General features: G+C 35.4%; 1 protein-coding gene across 2 annotated transcripts in view; it reads right to left on the minus strand.

Moving 5' to 3' along the window:
• Window positions 1-13,421, minus strand: part of GCC2 (GRIP and coiled-coil domain containing 2) — a 66,594-nt gene that overhangs the window by 47,527 nt on the left and 5,646 nt on the right. For both annotated transcript variants that reach the window (XM_047852514.1, XM_047852513.1), the window contains exons 5-9: window positions 13,195-13,299; window positions 10,027-12,492; window positions 9,265-9,334; window positions 6,680-6,780; window positions 6,356-6,454 (exon numbers count right to left, since the gene is read on the minus strand). In XM_047852514.1, the coding sequence (XP_047708470.1) occupies window positions 6,356-6,454; window positions 6,680-6,780; window positions 9,265-9,334; window positions 10,027-12,492; window positions 13,195-13,299 (2,841 nt within the window). The remainder of the gene's footprint in view (window positions 1-6,355; window positions 6,455-6,679; window positions 6,781-9,264; window positions 9,335-10,026; window positions 12,493-13,194; window positions 13,300-13,421) is intronic.

Consider the following 13,421-nt stretch of genomic DNA (forward strand, 5'->3'; position numbering starts at 1 on the left):
TCATACAATCAGTGTCTCACTCTCTGTGGCAAGATGTTTACCATTTTTTGGACTCTAAAACCAATGGAATTTTGATATTTTTGGTTGGTCCCTACTCAAGAACAAAATGCCCGGGCTGACCTTTTTGCAACATACTGGCAAATTAGGTTATCCTCCAAAGTATGTAAATGAGATTCACTGTTTTGAGACTGTGTGTACTGTTTTTTTTTTTCCCCTCCTCTAATAAATCCTGCTTTTGCCTTGGTTCTTGGAAAACTACCGACTGTTCTTCACATGATGAATTTGTGTACAGAATAACTAACAAAATCTGAGTTTTCTTTGAAAGTTTACTTTGGAAAGCCTAAAAAGTGACCTTCATTCAGACCAGGACTTCTTGAGTCCTTCCCAGGCTCTTCTGGGGTTTCATGTGTGACAATTATAGGCTCTTTCTGGCTCTTGCTTGCCAAATCCGACTCTTGGCTAAGTGTAATTTTGTTTCTAATTCTGATTTATACATAATCAACTATTATCCACACTAGTAGCTGAATGTTGGGATCTGAGTTTCGATTTTATGGTCTACCCATCTAATGATCGGCAAAAAACAGGATGTGGGAACCAAAAATCTGGCTTATATATATATATGTTTGTCCATGTTTATTTGTCTGAGGGTTCTGCTATTTCTTGGCTTAAATGAATATGGGGTTGAGAAATCATTTGTCTTCCACAGAGAGAAGATTCCATGCTGTTTTTGTATTTCGTGCAGATTCCTCTAAGTCTATAGGTCAGAGATCTTTATCTTCTTTTTTTTTTTTTAATTTTTTTTTTCAACGTTTATTTATTTGTGGGACAGAGAGAGACAGAGCATGAATGGGGGAGGGGCAGAGAGAGAGGGAGACACAGAATCGGAAACAGGCTCCAGGCTCTGAGCCATCAGCCCAGAGCCCGACGCGGGGCTCGAACTCACGGACTGCGAGATCCTAACCTGGCTGAAGTCGGACGCTTAACCGACTGCGCCACCCAGGCGCCCCGTATCTTCTTAAACTCTATCTCGTCTTCGTTTTTACTTGCTATGGTTCTAATAGTTGTCAAGAGCTGCAAAAATGGGATTCCTATAACAAAGTTGACTTAAATAAATAATGGCTCGCCACAGGAAATTCTGACTATAATCACATATTATTCCTAAGGGGAGCACTGGAACAAAAAATGAATGCCATGCGTGCAATGGTCTAATTTCCTCGATGCATATGCCTATATTGATTCCAAGCAAATGAATAATTACAAATTATCACCGCTTCAGAATTGTTGTACGTTCAGATCTTTTTTTTTTTTTTTTTTTAAATATTTTTAATGTATGTTTACTTTTGAAGGCGAGAGAGAGACACACACAGAATCTGAAGCAGGCTCCAGGCTCTGAGCTGTCAGCACAGAGTCCAACGTGGGGCTTGGATTCATGAGCTGTGAGATCATGACCTGAGCTGAAGTCAGGCGTCCAACTGACTGAGCCACCCAGGCGCCCCTGTTCAGATCTTTAAAACAACAACAACAACAACAACAACAACAACAACTGAGAGGCATCTGGGGAACTTGGTTAAGCATCCAACTCTTTATTTTGGCTCAGGTCACGATCAAGCTCTGCATCAGGCTCCACACTGAGCATGGAGCTGGCCTGGGATTCTCTCTCTCTCGCTCTCTCTCCTCCTCCTGTTCATGTGTGCGTGCACCTACTCTCTTTCTCTTAACATAAACATTAAAAAACTGATAAAAAATGATTATTTTAAGTGATATGAACACTGAAAAAAGAAACTGGCCAGGTTCACAAGTCTACAAAATTCCTTAGCATCCTAATATTGATGTTCCCTGAGGAACCTAATGGAGCTCAGTTATGTCTATTTTTATAAAAAATGATCATGATTCTTAAACATATCAGCAGGACCGATTTAATCGTACGTCCTGTTGTTTCCTCACAAATGGAATCCCTAGCTTATTCAAAGACTGAGAAAATTATACAACTATAAAATGTATTTTTAAGTTTATTTATTTACTTTGAGAGAGAGAGAGGGAGAGAGAGAGCAAGCTGGTGAGGGGCGGAAAGAGGGACAGAGAGGCCCAAGCAGCCTCCACACTGCCAGCACAGAGCCTGATGTGGGGCTTGAATAATCAACTGAGCCACCCAGGTGCCCCTAAAATGTATTTTTGAAAATGTTTTAATAGACTTCATTTTTTTAAGAGCAGTTTTGGGTTCACACCAAAACAGAGAGGAAGGTACAGATTTCCCATTACTCCTCTACCCCCAAATGCAGAGCCTTCTATATTATCAATAATACATGGCACATTTGTTACAATTGATGACCTTACACTGACACATCACCATCCAAAGTCCATAGTTTACATTAGGGTTCACTTCTGGTGTTGTACATTTTCTAGCTTTGGACAAATTTATAATGACATACATCCACCATTAATCAGTATCATACAGAGTAGTTTCACAACCTAAAAATCCTCTGTTCCATCTATTCATCCCTCCCTCCCCAACCACTGATTTTTTTGTTTTTAACTGTCTTTTCCCTTTTCCAACATGTCATGTAGTTGGAATCATACATTATGTAGACTTTTCAGATTGGCTTCTTTTGCTTGGTAGTAGCATGCATTTAAGTTTCCTTCATGCCTTTTCATGGCTTCATAGCTCATTTCTTTTCAGCACTGAATGACATTCCATTGCCTGGATGTACCAGTTTATCTATCCATTTACCTACTGAAGGCCACCTTGGTTGTTCCCAAAGTTTGGCAATTATAAACAAAGCTGTTTATAACACCTACATGCAGGTTTTTGCGTGGATATGTTTTCAACTCCGTTGCATAAACACCAACAGTTACTAGATCATACGGTAAGAGTAGGTTTAGTTTTGTGAGAAATTGCCAAACTTCTGTTAAAATGGCTGTACTATTTTGTACCCCCTACCAGATTTTCTGAATGAGAGTTCCTATTGCTCCATGTCTTTGGCAGCATTTGTTGGTGTTGGTGTTTCAGATTTTGGCCATTCTAATATGCATGCAGTGGTTTTAATTTGCACTTCCCTGATGACATATGGTGTGGAATATCTTTTCAAATGCTTATTTGCCATCTGTTTATCTTCTTTGGTGTAAGTTTTTTGGCCCAGTTTTAAATCAGGTTTTTTGTGTTCTTACTGTTGAGTTTTAGTAGTTCTTTGCATATTTTAGGATAACAGTCCTTTATCAGATGTACGTCCTTTGCAAATATTTTCTCCCAGTCTATGCCTTCTCATTCTCTTGACATTATCTTTCGCAGAACAAATACTTATAATTTAAACATATATGTGTGTGTGTGTGTGTATACATATAGCTTATCAATTCTTTCATGGATCATACCTTTGGTGTTCTAAAAAGTCATTGTTACACTCAAATTCACCTAGGTTTTCTCCAGTTATTTTCTAGGAGTTTCACAGTTCTTTGTTTTACATGTAGGCTTATGATCCACTTTTGAGATAATTTTTGTGAAGGGTATGAGGTCTGTATCTAGATTCAAATTTTTTTTTTTTTTTTTTTTTTACAGGTGGATGTCTAATTGTTTTAGCACTATTTGTTTAAAAGGTTATCTTTTCCTCCACTGTCAAAGATCAGCTGACTATATTTATATGGGTCTATTTCTGGGCTCTCTATTCTCTCCTACTGATCTATTTCTCTATTCTTCTACCAATATCACATTGTCTTGATTGCTGTAGTTTTATAGTAAGTCTTGAAGTCAGGTTAATCCTCCCATTTTGTTCTTCTTCAGTATTGTTTTCTGAGTCTGACCTACATCATTTTCCTTCTCTAAGGAACTTTTAAAATTTTTAAGAGTTTATTTAGAGAGAGAGAGAGAGAGAGAGAGAGAGAACATGTGTGAGACTGGAGGAGGGGCAGACAAGGGGGAGAGAGAATCCTAAGCAGGCTCTGTGCTCTAAGCAAAGAGCCTGATGTAGGGCTTGAACCCACGAACTGTAACATCATGATCCGAGCTGAAATCCAGAGTCAGATGCTTAACTGACTAAGCCACCCAGGCGCCCTAAATTTTTAACATTTCTTGAAAGGCATGTCTTTCTTTTCCTATGAGCATTCTCATTATGCAGTTGTACCTTTTGTACTTGGCTCACCATTCTTTGATATTCTTTTTTTTTTTTTGTCTTTTGAAATCTCTCTCTATATATATTTAATTTTTATTGGTTTTTGAGAGAGACAGTGGACATGTGTAAGGAGAGAGGGGCAGAGGAAGAAAGAATCTTAAAAAGGCCCCACGCTCAGCACGGAACCTGACACAGGGGATCCCCCAACACTGGGATCATGACCTGAGCTGAAATCGAAAGTTGGACACTCAACCGACTGAGACACCCAAATACCCCTGAAATCTATATTAAAAAAATTTTTTTTTAATGTTTCCTTATTTTTTGAGAGAGAGCAACAGAGTGTGAGTAGGGGAGGGGCAGAGAGAAAGGGAGACACAGAATCCGAAGCAGGCTCCAGGCTCTGAACTGTCAGCACAGAGCCCAATGCGGGGCTCGAACTCATGAACCATGAGATCATGACCTGAAACAAAGTTGGATGCTTCACCGACTAAACCACCCAGGCATCTCTATAGTTTAAACAAAGAAATTGGCATACCTGGTCTACCCATTGATAAAAATTAATAAATTAGATTAAAATGTAAAGAAGTAAGCTGCTAATGGCTCATAAAAGACAAATGAGCCTATAAATTTCAAATAAGTGTTTTAAAAAAATGGATGTGTCAAATACCTTTATATATTAAGGATATTAATCCCTTGTCATATTTTCATGTTAATTTTTTATTTTATATAGTTCAGTCTATCTTTTCCTTTGTAAATTCATTTGCTTTTAAGTTTAGAAACATATCTCATATCCAGCAGTAAAATGATTGTTTTATACCAGGTTTTAAAAAATCCTTTTCACTTTTCACAAAACTCTTTAAATCCACCTAGAATTTATTTTGGTGTGTGGGAGTAAAGTAAAAATCTAACTAAATTATTCTGAAGTAGTTACCTTATTCCTTCTTTGTTGGTTTCAATGTTTTCAAATCTTACTGGGCTAGTATACAATCTAGCTTAGTTGGTGATAGAACAGATCTGGAACCAGACTTCCTGAATCCAAACTTGGCTTTATTCTGTTACTTGCTCTGTGATAGCGGCAATGTTAATTATATGTTTCTTGTTTTTTTGTTTTTTTTTTACTAAAAAAATTTTTTTTTTAGAATTAAGTGTGATAAGATACGTAAAGTGCTTAGAAAAGAGGCTGGCCTAGAAGTGTTTGTTGTTATGCAGAGGTCTCTGTCTTCTGTTAAATTAATGTCTTATTTTTATATCAGAATTGTATCACATTATGGTTTTGTAATAAATTTCACACCTGCTAGAGCAAGATGGCTTTTCTTTTTTCACTTTAAAAAGTATTAACTATTCTTGTGAGCTTATTTCCCATTTGAAACTTAAAATAATTGTCAAGATTGCCTAACCAAAATAGATAAATAAATCTTTAGTGAAATTGTTTCAGAACATGTAAACCAACCTGAAAACAAGTATATCAAATAATAATAGTTGCTATATATATGTTTTGCAGTTTTCTTCATGAAGTGCCAAATTTTCTCATTAAAGTTCTTCCTGAAATTTTATTTTTGGCTTCTATGAAATTTTCTTCTTTCAATCAATCCCACTTGGCTCACTCTCTTGTTGATACCATCCTCTTTTATTGTTATACACTGTAAGTTTCTTAAATTTTTTTTGTCTACTTCTCTGTTATTGCCATTAGAATTTAAGTCCTTAGAGGGCAGGAATTTAGTCTATTTGGTGGACTGCATCTCCCTAGTACTCATACTCACTCTGACTGTATAAATATTTGCTGAATAAATACATACAAGAATGTAAAGGTATTTATCTTACATTCAGGGATTTTGTTGCACTCTCTTATTTTAATTTTAAATTTTTTTATAATATTCTCATGTTAGGTTGATAAGCATATTACCTCCAAATAATGCTTTTACTTTCCTTTTAAACCTGTTGTTTGAGTTTCAAGTTTATTCACTTGGCCAGAATATAAAATAATAACAGTAATAATAGTCATCTTTTTTGTTACTGATTTTATTAGGAAATCCCAAGACAGAACTTTGGTTTTAAAAAACAATAGCTTGAAGGTACTTTAAATCTCAGACACTTAAAATCTTGATACTAGGATGCTATGACATTACACAAAAAAATAGAAACAAATTTACTAAAAAATACAAGGTGACTGTCTTATGGACAAGTTTTACATTTCTAGTACATTCCTTAACTTAGAAGTTACAAATATAACTTGCTATTAAAATAACTATTTTTACCTTATAGCTTTCTGCTCCTTGAATGAGATCTCTCATGGAAGTAGACAACTGATCCTTTTCTGATCGAACAGATTCAAGCTCTTCCCGTAGAGTCTGGGCCTATTTTAAATATATGATAAAAAGTTTTGTTTTGTTTTTTAAAGATTTTATTTTTAAGTAATCTCTACACCCAGTGTGGGGCTTGAACTCACGATGCTGAGATCAAGAGTCATGTGCTCTACCGACTGAGCCAGCCAGGCGCCCCTAAAAAGTTTTTTATGGACAGAAAAACTAGATTTTCTAATATGCAAGATTATTGAATCTTGTATTTTTAAGTCACCTTACCTCTCTTTTGCTAGAATCTAGTTCTTTTTTTGCCTTCACAGCAACTAGTTTTATCTTATTTATTTTTTCCTCTTTCTCTTTGGATTCTTTTTCCAGATATCCTAAAAACACAAAGTGAAAGGATTATATATATGAACTCAAAAGGAAAAAATCCAAATTATTTACTTGTTTTAGCCTTAGAAATTGACCTTTAATCTGGAACACAAAATCTGTAATCTGTAATTAAAAGTAATAAGTAGCAAAAATATTAGTATCTATTTTTTTAAGTGAAAGTTTAGTCATTACCTAAGCAAGGGAAACAATGGTAAAAATGTCCATTTCCTTCCAACTGTCAAAATAGCCTACTCATTTCATAAGTGTCTAGGAATTGGAGAGGCTATTAGTGCTCCTTTAATGTTAGAAGATTTCCTAGAAACTCAACTATGGTAGGATTTTAGGCGGCAATTTGCAAATCAGGATCATATGGGGAAATATCAGATACAGTTAAATACTTTTGCTCTGTAGACACACTCCAATCCTGATCTCTTCCTTAACATCTTTAGCCATTTCCTCTATTTCAGCTCCTGTGTTCCAGATCTTATTTCTTGATATCTCTGCTTAAGTTATCTGAATTTCTGTCCTCGCTCATTAATCCAGATGCACCTGTGCTCACAGACTCTGCCTTTCTCTGCTGCTACAGGTGATTATTTTGTCTGTGTATTTGTGCAGCACTGGCCAATTGTTCCACTTTTGCATTTCATCCTACACCTCTCACGTACTCAAGAATCAGTGCAGCAAAGCTCCCTCTTTCTTGTGCAGCAAATCCCCCTCTCTAATGGAGTTTTCTTTTTTTCTTTCTTTCATTTTTTTTTTAAAGTTTATTTATTTATTCTGAAAGAGAGAGAGAGAGTGGGGAGGGGCAGAGAGAGAGGGAGAGAAAGAGAATCCTAAGCAGGATCTGTACTGTCAGCATGGAGCCCGATGCAGGGCTCGAACTCATGAACACATGAGATCATGACCTGAGCTGAAATCAAGAGTTGGCCAGTCAACTGACTCGAGCCACCCAGGTGCCCCAGTGGAAGCACCAAAGAGGATGGGAAAGGTCATAAAAGGATTGCTGAAACAGCACACAAACAAAAAAAGGCAAACCACCACACTTCCCCTCTGGATACTGTCTCATCTCTTTTATAAGCAAATCCCTTTGTAAGCATGTGTACACATGCTCTCAAATTTCTTTTTTTTTTTTTTTGAACATATTTCATTCAGGCTCTGGCTTTAGCATATCACGGAAAAGGTTATCAAGTTACCAATGCCCTCTAGTTTGCTTAATCCAATGGTTAGTTCTTTGTACTGATGTTACTTTACCTATTCTAGCATTTGCCATGGTTAAATATCTTTTCCCTCTTTAAACACTTCTGTTACTTGCACTTCATCGATCTTAATTTCCAACACATTTTATGTTCTGGGTTTTCCCAACTCACTGGCCGCTCCTTCCCAATCTCCTGTGCTGTTCCCATCTTTCAGACTTTTAAATGACAGAGAACGGTCTCTGGTCTTCATATTTTTTCTACATTCACTTCCTTGGTGATCTCCATCTCATGGCTTTTAACTGTTCTGTTAACTACAACTTTTTACCTTGGATCTAGCTCTCTCCCCATAACTCCAGATTTGCATATTTAGTAGTCTACCTGACATCACCATCTGAGTTGTTAAATTTGTCTCAAACCGAGTTCCTAATCTCATTTTTAACCCCACTTGTCCCAGTCATCCACTATAAGAAAACTAGCATTCATTTAAAAATCTTCTAGCTTCCCCTGCTACCTCTCCCTCACTAGACTAACTAGACACTAAACTGAAGATTTATGGGCACATTACTTAACACTTCTAAGTATTTGTCTCTTATTTTTAAATGGGAATAAAATAGCTACTCCATAATGTTACTATGACAAAGATGTGTATAGGACAAAGTCTCAACTTCTTTGCACACATTCTAGTGCTTTTGTGGTCATATTCCTGCCTCTCTAGGAACTTCTTGGTATGCTCCTTGATGTTATGTATGTTGATATTCACACACCTGCTGTTCTCTCCTGCCAGAATACTTTTCTTCTCATGTCAAATTTCTCATTTTCAACACAAAAGTATAGCCTATTCTGTGATGTTTTTCCTACCTGAAGACAGACAACCGATCATGCCTTCCTGTACTTCCAGCATTACACCTTGTCGACACTTCAAACTACTACAAGAACAGCCCCTCTGGCACTTGGCTCTTTGAAGACATGGTCTGTATTTTAATCACTTGCTATTACTAGTGCCTATCTAGCTAGGCATTCAAATAAACTTTGCTAAATAAATGAAAAATCCCCAAACCATCATGGAACCATTTATAAATGGAATCACATCAGTCCTTTAGATTAAACAATTAAACAAGAGAGTGGTAATTTTGGAAAGGAAGGCAAACAGATGGCAGAGAAGCAAAAATGGGGGCATTAGAGACAGCTAGTTATCATGATTTAACAACTCATTAATCAGCTACATTTCTCAATGTATTCTAACTCTAGAAGAATCTGTGTAATTCATTGCGACAACATATACAAAACCATACTTACCTATTTTTTCTTCCAACTCTTTTACTAAAGAAGGTTGATCATTTTCTACAGGTGATTTCGCTAAGGAATCCTAGATTTTATAGAAAAAACAAAAAGAAAATCACTTCATTTCCCATGATGAACTAATTGGCCATCATATCAAGCATGAGAAAATCCTCATTAAAGAAAATTCACACAAAAAGCAATTTGATGAGCAGTCTTTTTCTTACCTTGATAAACCAAGTAATACTGACCTTATGCATATAGAATTTACTGTAAAAAAACAGTAGTATCCAAGGCCAAGATGAACAACCTGACACATACCAAACACATAATGCAATAAAGAAAAGATTAAATGATTATAGTTTATCATACTTTCACAAATTTTGGACAAAAATCTAAAATTTTGGCTAAAGTTAAATACCACAATAGCCCACTTTTCTGCTCAATAGTGCTCTTTAAGAAAGGTAAAATGTATATCACACCAGAATGAAATTCTAGTTTTTTCATGTTGTAGTTTTGGTGTTGACTAGTTATGCAATTTTGACCAAGACATTTAACCCCTTAATCATTTAATCTTATGCCAGATCAAGATTCTAAAATGATCTAAAACCAAAAAGTGACCAATATGGATACAGAATATGTAACATGAAAATGTTTAATGTACTTTTCAGAAAACAATTTACTTCTGACTTAAAAGTGTAAAAATTTAATGTATGTATTTTCTAGTCTAGTACTAGAACTAAGAATTTATTTAAATTAATAAAATTGAAATAATAGTACCTTTAATAACAACAACTCTGCTCTCACGTCCTGCAATTCAGCTTCTTTTTGTTCCTGCGATAGCCTCAGGTTTTCAAGCTCCCTTACAAAAGACTGTTCTTTTTCATTTTGGGTTTTATTTTTGCTATGTAAGTTTTGAGAGGCTTCTTCAACTTGACTTAAAAGATTCTGATTTTCAAGCCTTGTTTTTTCATTAGCATTCTTCATTTCTAGAAGATCAGACTGCAAGGCCTCTTTATGCGACAGGGTTTCTTCTAATTCTTTCCTTAAGAGAACTTTCTCTTGTTCATGGTCTCTTAGTAGAGACTGAAGCTCTTCATGGTGAACTGCATTCTCTTCTTGAAGGCACTTAATCTTTTTTTCTAACTCTGCTACCCTTTCATCATACTGAAATATCAAGTTGTGTTTTTCCTCATTGATTTTAGCTAAGGATTCACCTACAGCTTGTAGGATATTTACAACATCTTCCTCTTCATCTTCTTCTGAAACTTTTGACTCCATCTGCTTCAGAAAACCACATAACTGAGTTTTGACAAATAACTTCTGAACCTGCTCATTTTCAAACAGTGTACTTAAATTATCTCGTTCTGTAATTGTTACCTGAAGTTTCTTTTCTAATTCAGAAATGTGTTCCTTAAGCATAACATCTTCTTTTTGGGACAGGAGAACTTCCAAATCCCTATTCAACTGGTTCTTTTCTGAACTTAATCTATTATTTTCCTCATAAAGACTCTTAACTTCAGATGATAGTGCTTCCTGGTCCTCAGAGACAGTTTTTAATTGAACCATAAGTTTTTCTAGTTTTTGGTTATTTTGATCCTTTTCTTTTAAAGTTTCTTCTAGTTCTCCTCTTAATTCATTTACCTTTTGTTCCAGTTCACTGTTGCAGTGGCTAGTTTGCTCTACTTTTCCCCTAAGTTCTACAATCAATCTTTCTTCCCTTTCACATTTTTTATGGAGATTATCCATCTCTTCATGAGAAGTTTTTATTTTACTTATGAAATCATTTTTTTCCTCAGTGAGGGAACTTATCTTTGCTTCAAGTTCTTGTAACATGGTATCTCTCTGACTGAGACTAACTAAACACACTTCATTCTTTTCTTGAAGACTTTTTATGGTATTTTCAAGTTCTGGCACTAATTCTTGTTGGGACAACTTTTCATTTTCTCTCTGGAGACGATTCACAGTTTCAAGAAGAGCATCTTTTTCATTAAAGGCAGTTCTGAGTTTCTGCTGAAGTTCGTTAACATCAGATGCTTGCTGTTGCTTCATTGATTCAAACTCTTGACTTATTTTCCCAGCAGATTCCCCCAGTTCTGTTTGTAAGATCTCCATAATCTCCCTCAGACTCTCATAATTTAAAATTGCTTCTTGCTTTTCTTGCTGTAGGTTTTCACACTGCTCCTTAAGACCTTGTATTTCAAACATTAGTGTTAATTTTTCTTTTTCTGAACCTGACAAAAATGTCTCAGTTAGTTCTGATATTTCTTTTTGATGCTGTTCCTTAAGTCTCTGTACTTCTTTGTTATGTTGTTCTACAGTACAGCAAAATTGTTTGTTTGAATCTTCTAGTTCAGATTTTAATTTTTCAATTACACAGCTCTGTTCTTCTTTAGCTAGCAATAATTCATTAATTTTAAACTCTAAGTCTTCCCGTTCATGAAAAAACTCATCCTTTATATGTTGTGCATCAAGTTCAAGTTTTAATTTAAGATTATTCATGTAAGTTACCTCATCTTTTAAGATACTATGTTGAGACTCCAGTTCTTTTAAGGTGTTTTCTAAGTGTTTGATTTTTTCGTTTACTACTTGTTCTACAAAAGCTTCTTCTTGTAAGAGCACAGGACACATCTGATTTTCGTGGTTTGCATCTGGCGCATTCTCTAAGTTTTCTAATTCACATTCATACTTCTCCTGAATGTTCTTCACACTTGCTTCACATTGTCTGACTAAATTCTCCTTTAGCTGGTTTAAATTACTCACTTCTGCTTCCCGTTCTTTTGCAGATGCTTCTATTTGGCACATCAAATCTTTCACCTCTTCTTGGTGTGCAACTTTCAACTGCAAAAGCTCTTCTTGCAAACTATTAATATCTTTTTGGTAACGCTGGGAATTAGCCTCAATGACTTCTTGGAGATGCGTAATTTCTTGCTCCTTTTCATTTGTAGCAGTGCTTAATTGTTTTTGCAGATATAAAATTTGTTCCTCAAAGACTGGCTTGATGTTCTGAATCTCTTGTAGTTTTTTAACATTATCTTCACAGTTACCCTGAAATTTAAGTTGTTCGGAAAGTTCTAATTGTTTTTTTGCTGCTTCTTCCAGTTCCTTTTGCAAGCTAGCTTTATCTTCACTGTGTTTGGAATGTACTGCCATTAATTCATTTTTCAGATTTTCAATTTCTTTCACATAGTTTCCTTGTGATTGTTCAAACTCCTTGTGCACATCTTCCATCTTAGTAATAGAATCCTATTATAAAAATCAGCACACAAAAATACCTAATTAAGACAAAAGAAATGCCTGCCTTCAGGAAAAATATTAGCCACAGGCTAACTGGAGAGAAAAGGAAGTGAGCAAAAATGTACATAGAGCAATATGACACTGAGACTCCCAAGAATTCTGCTCAGGCTGCAACTACCTTAAGTATCATACTGCACGTTGCAGTACTAAATGTGTTATTCAGGGTAATAACTAAAATCTAAGAAATCTCTGGATTTAATTTCCTTTTAAAAAGGGATAAATTACGGAAGTTATATTGAGTCACAAAGGTTTAATGAGTTATCTCCTGAGTTGAACAATAGGGGACTTTTGGGGAAAATTAGCCCAGACCCAATAGGCAATTGACTATTCCAGAACTGAACAATGATTCATTTAGAGTATGTGTGAGAGTCAACTTACTTAAACAAGTATTTTTCACAAAACAAGTAATTTTTAATAATTCTCATTAAAGAGTAACATTACAGCAATAAAGAGGATTAAGAAATGCAAAAACTAAATGCTAGTTCTATCTCTATGTAGATGAGGGATTTCAGTTGTTTTTCTTTTTTAGATATTAATTTGTTGTTGTAAATTATTAAAGTCATCAAATCACATGCTTGTTAAGATTTTAGCTCTAAAATTCATGACTATAGTAAATAAATAAAAAAACCAAACATTACATTGTTGCCTTACCTCAACCTCTTGCTTCATTTTAATATTTTCTTTCTTCAGATAAAGACACTGTTGCTCACGCTCTGCTTTTTCCAGAAGAAGAGCATCCAGACGTTCAGTCAATGCCTGTTTTGGAGCAGGGTGATTTGTTTGCCAGAGGTTAAAAATGATGGATTGAACACATGCGTAATTTTGTCTTCACCATTTCCAAACCACACTGAAGTAAGAATAAAAGACTTAAAAAGGTC

The sequence above is a fragment of the Prionailurus viverrinus genome, chromosome A3 (assembly GCF_022837055.1).
Source record: "Prionailurus viverrinus isolate Anna chromosome A3, UM_Priviv_1.0, whole genome shotgun sequence".
NCBI lineage: Eukaryota > Metazoa > Chordata > Mammalia > Carnivora > Felidae > Prionailurus > Prionailurus viverrinus.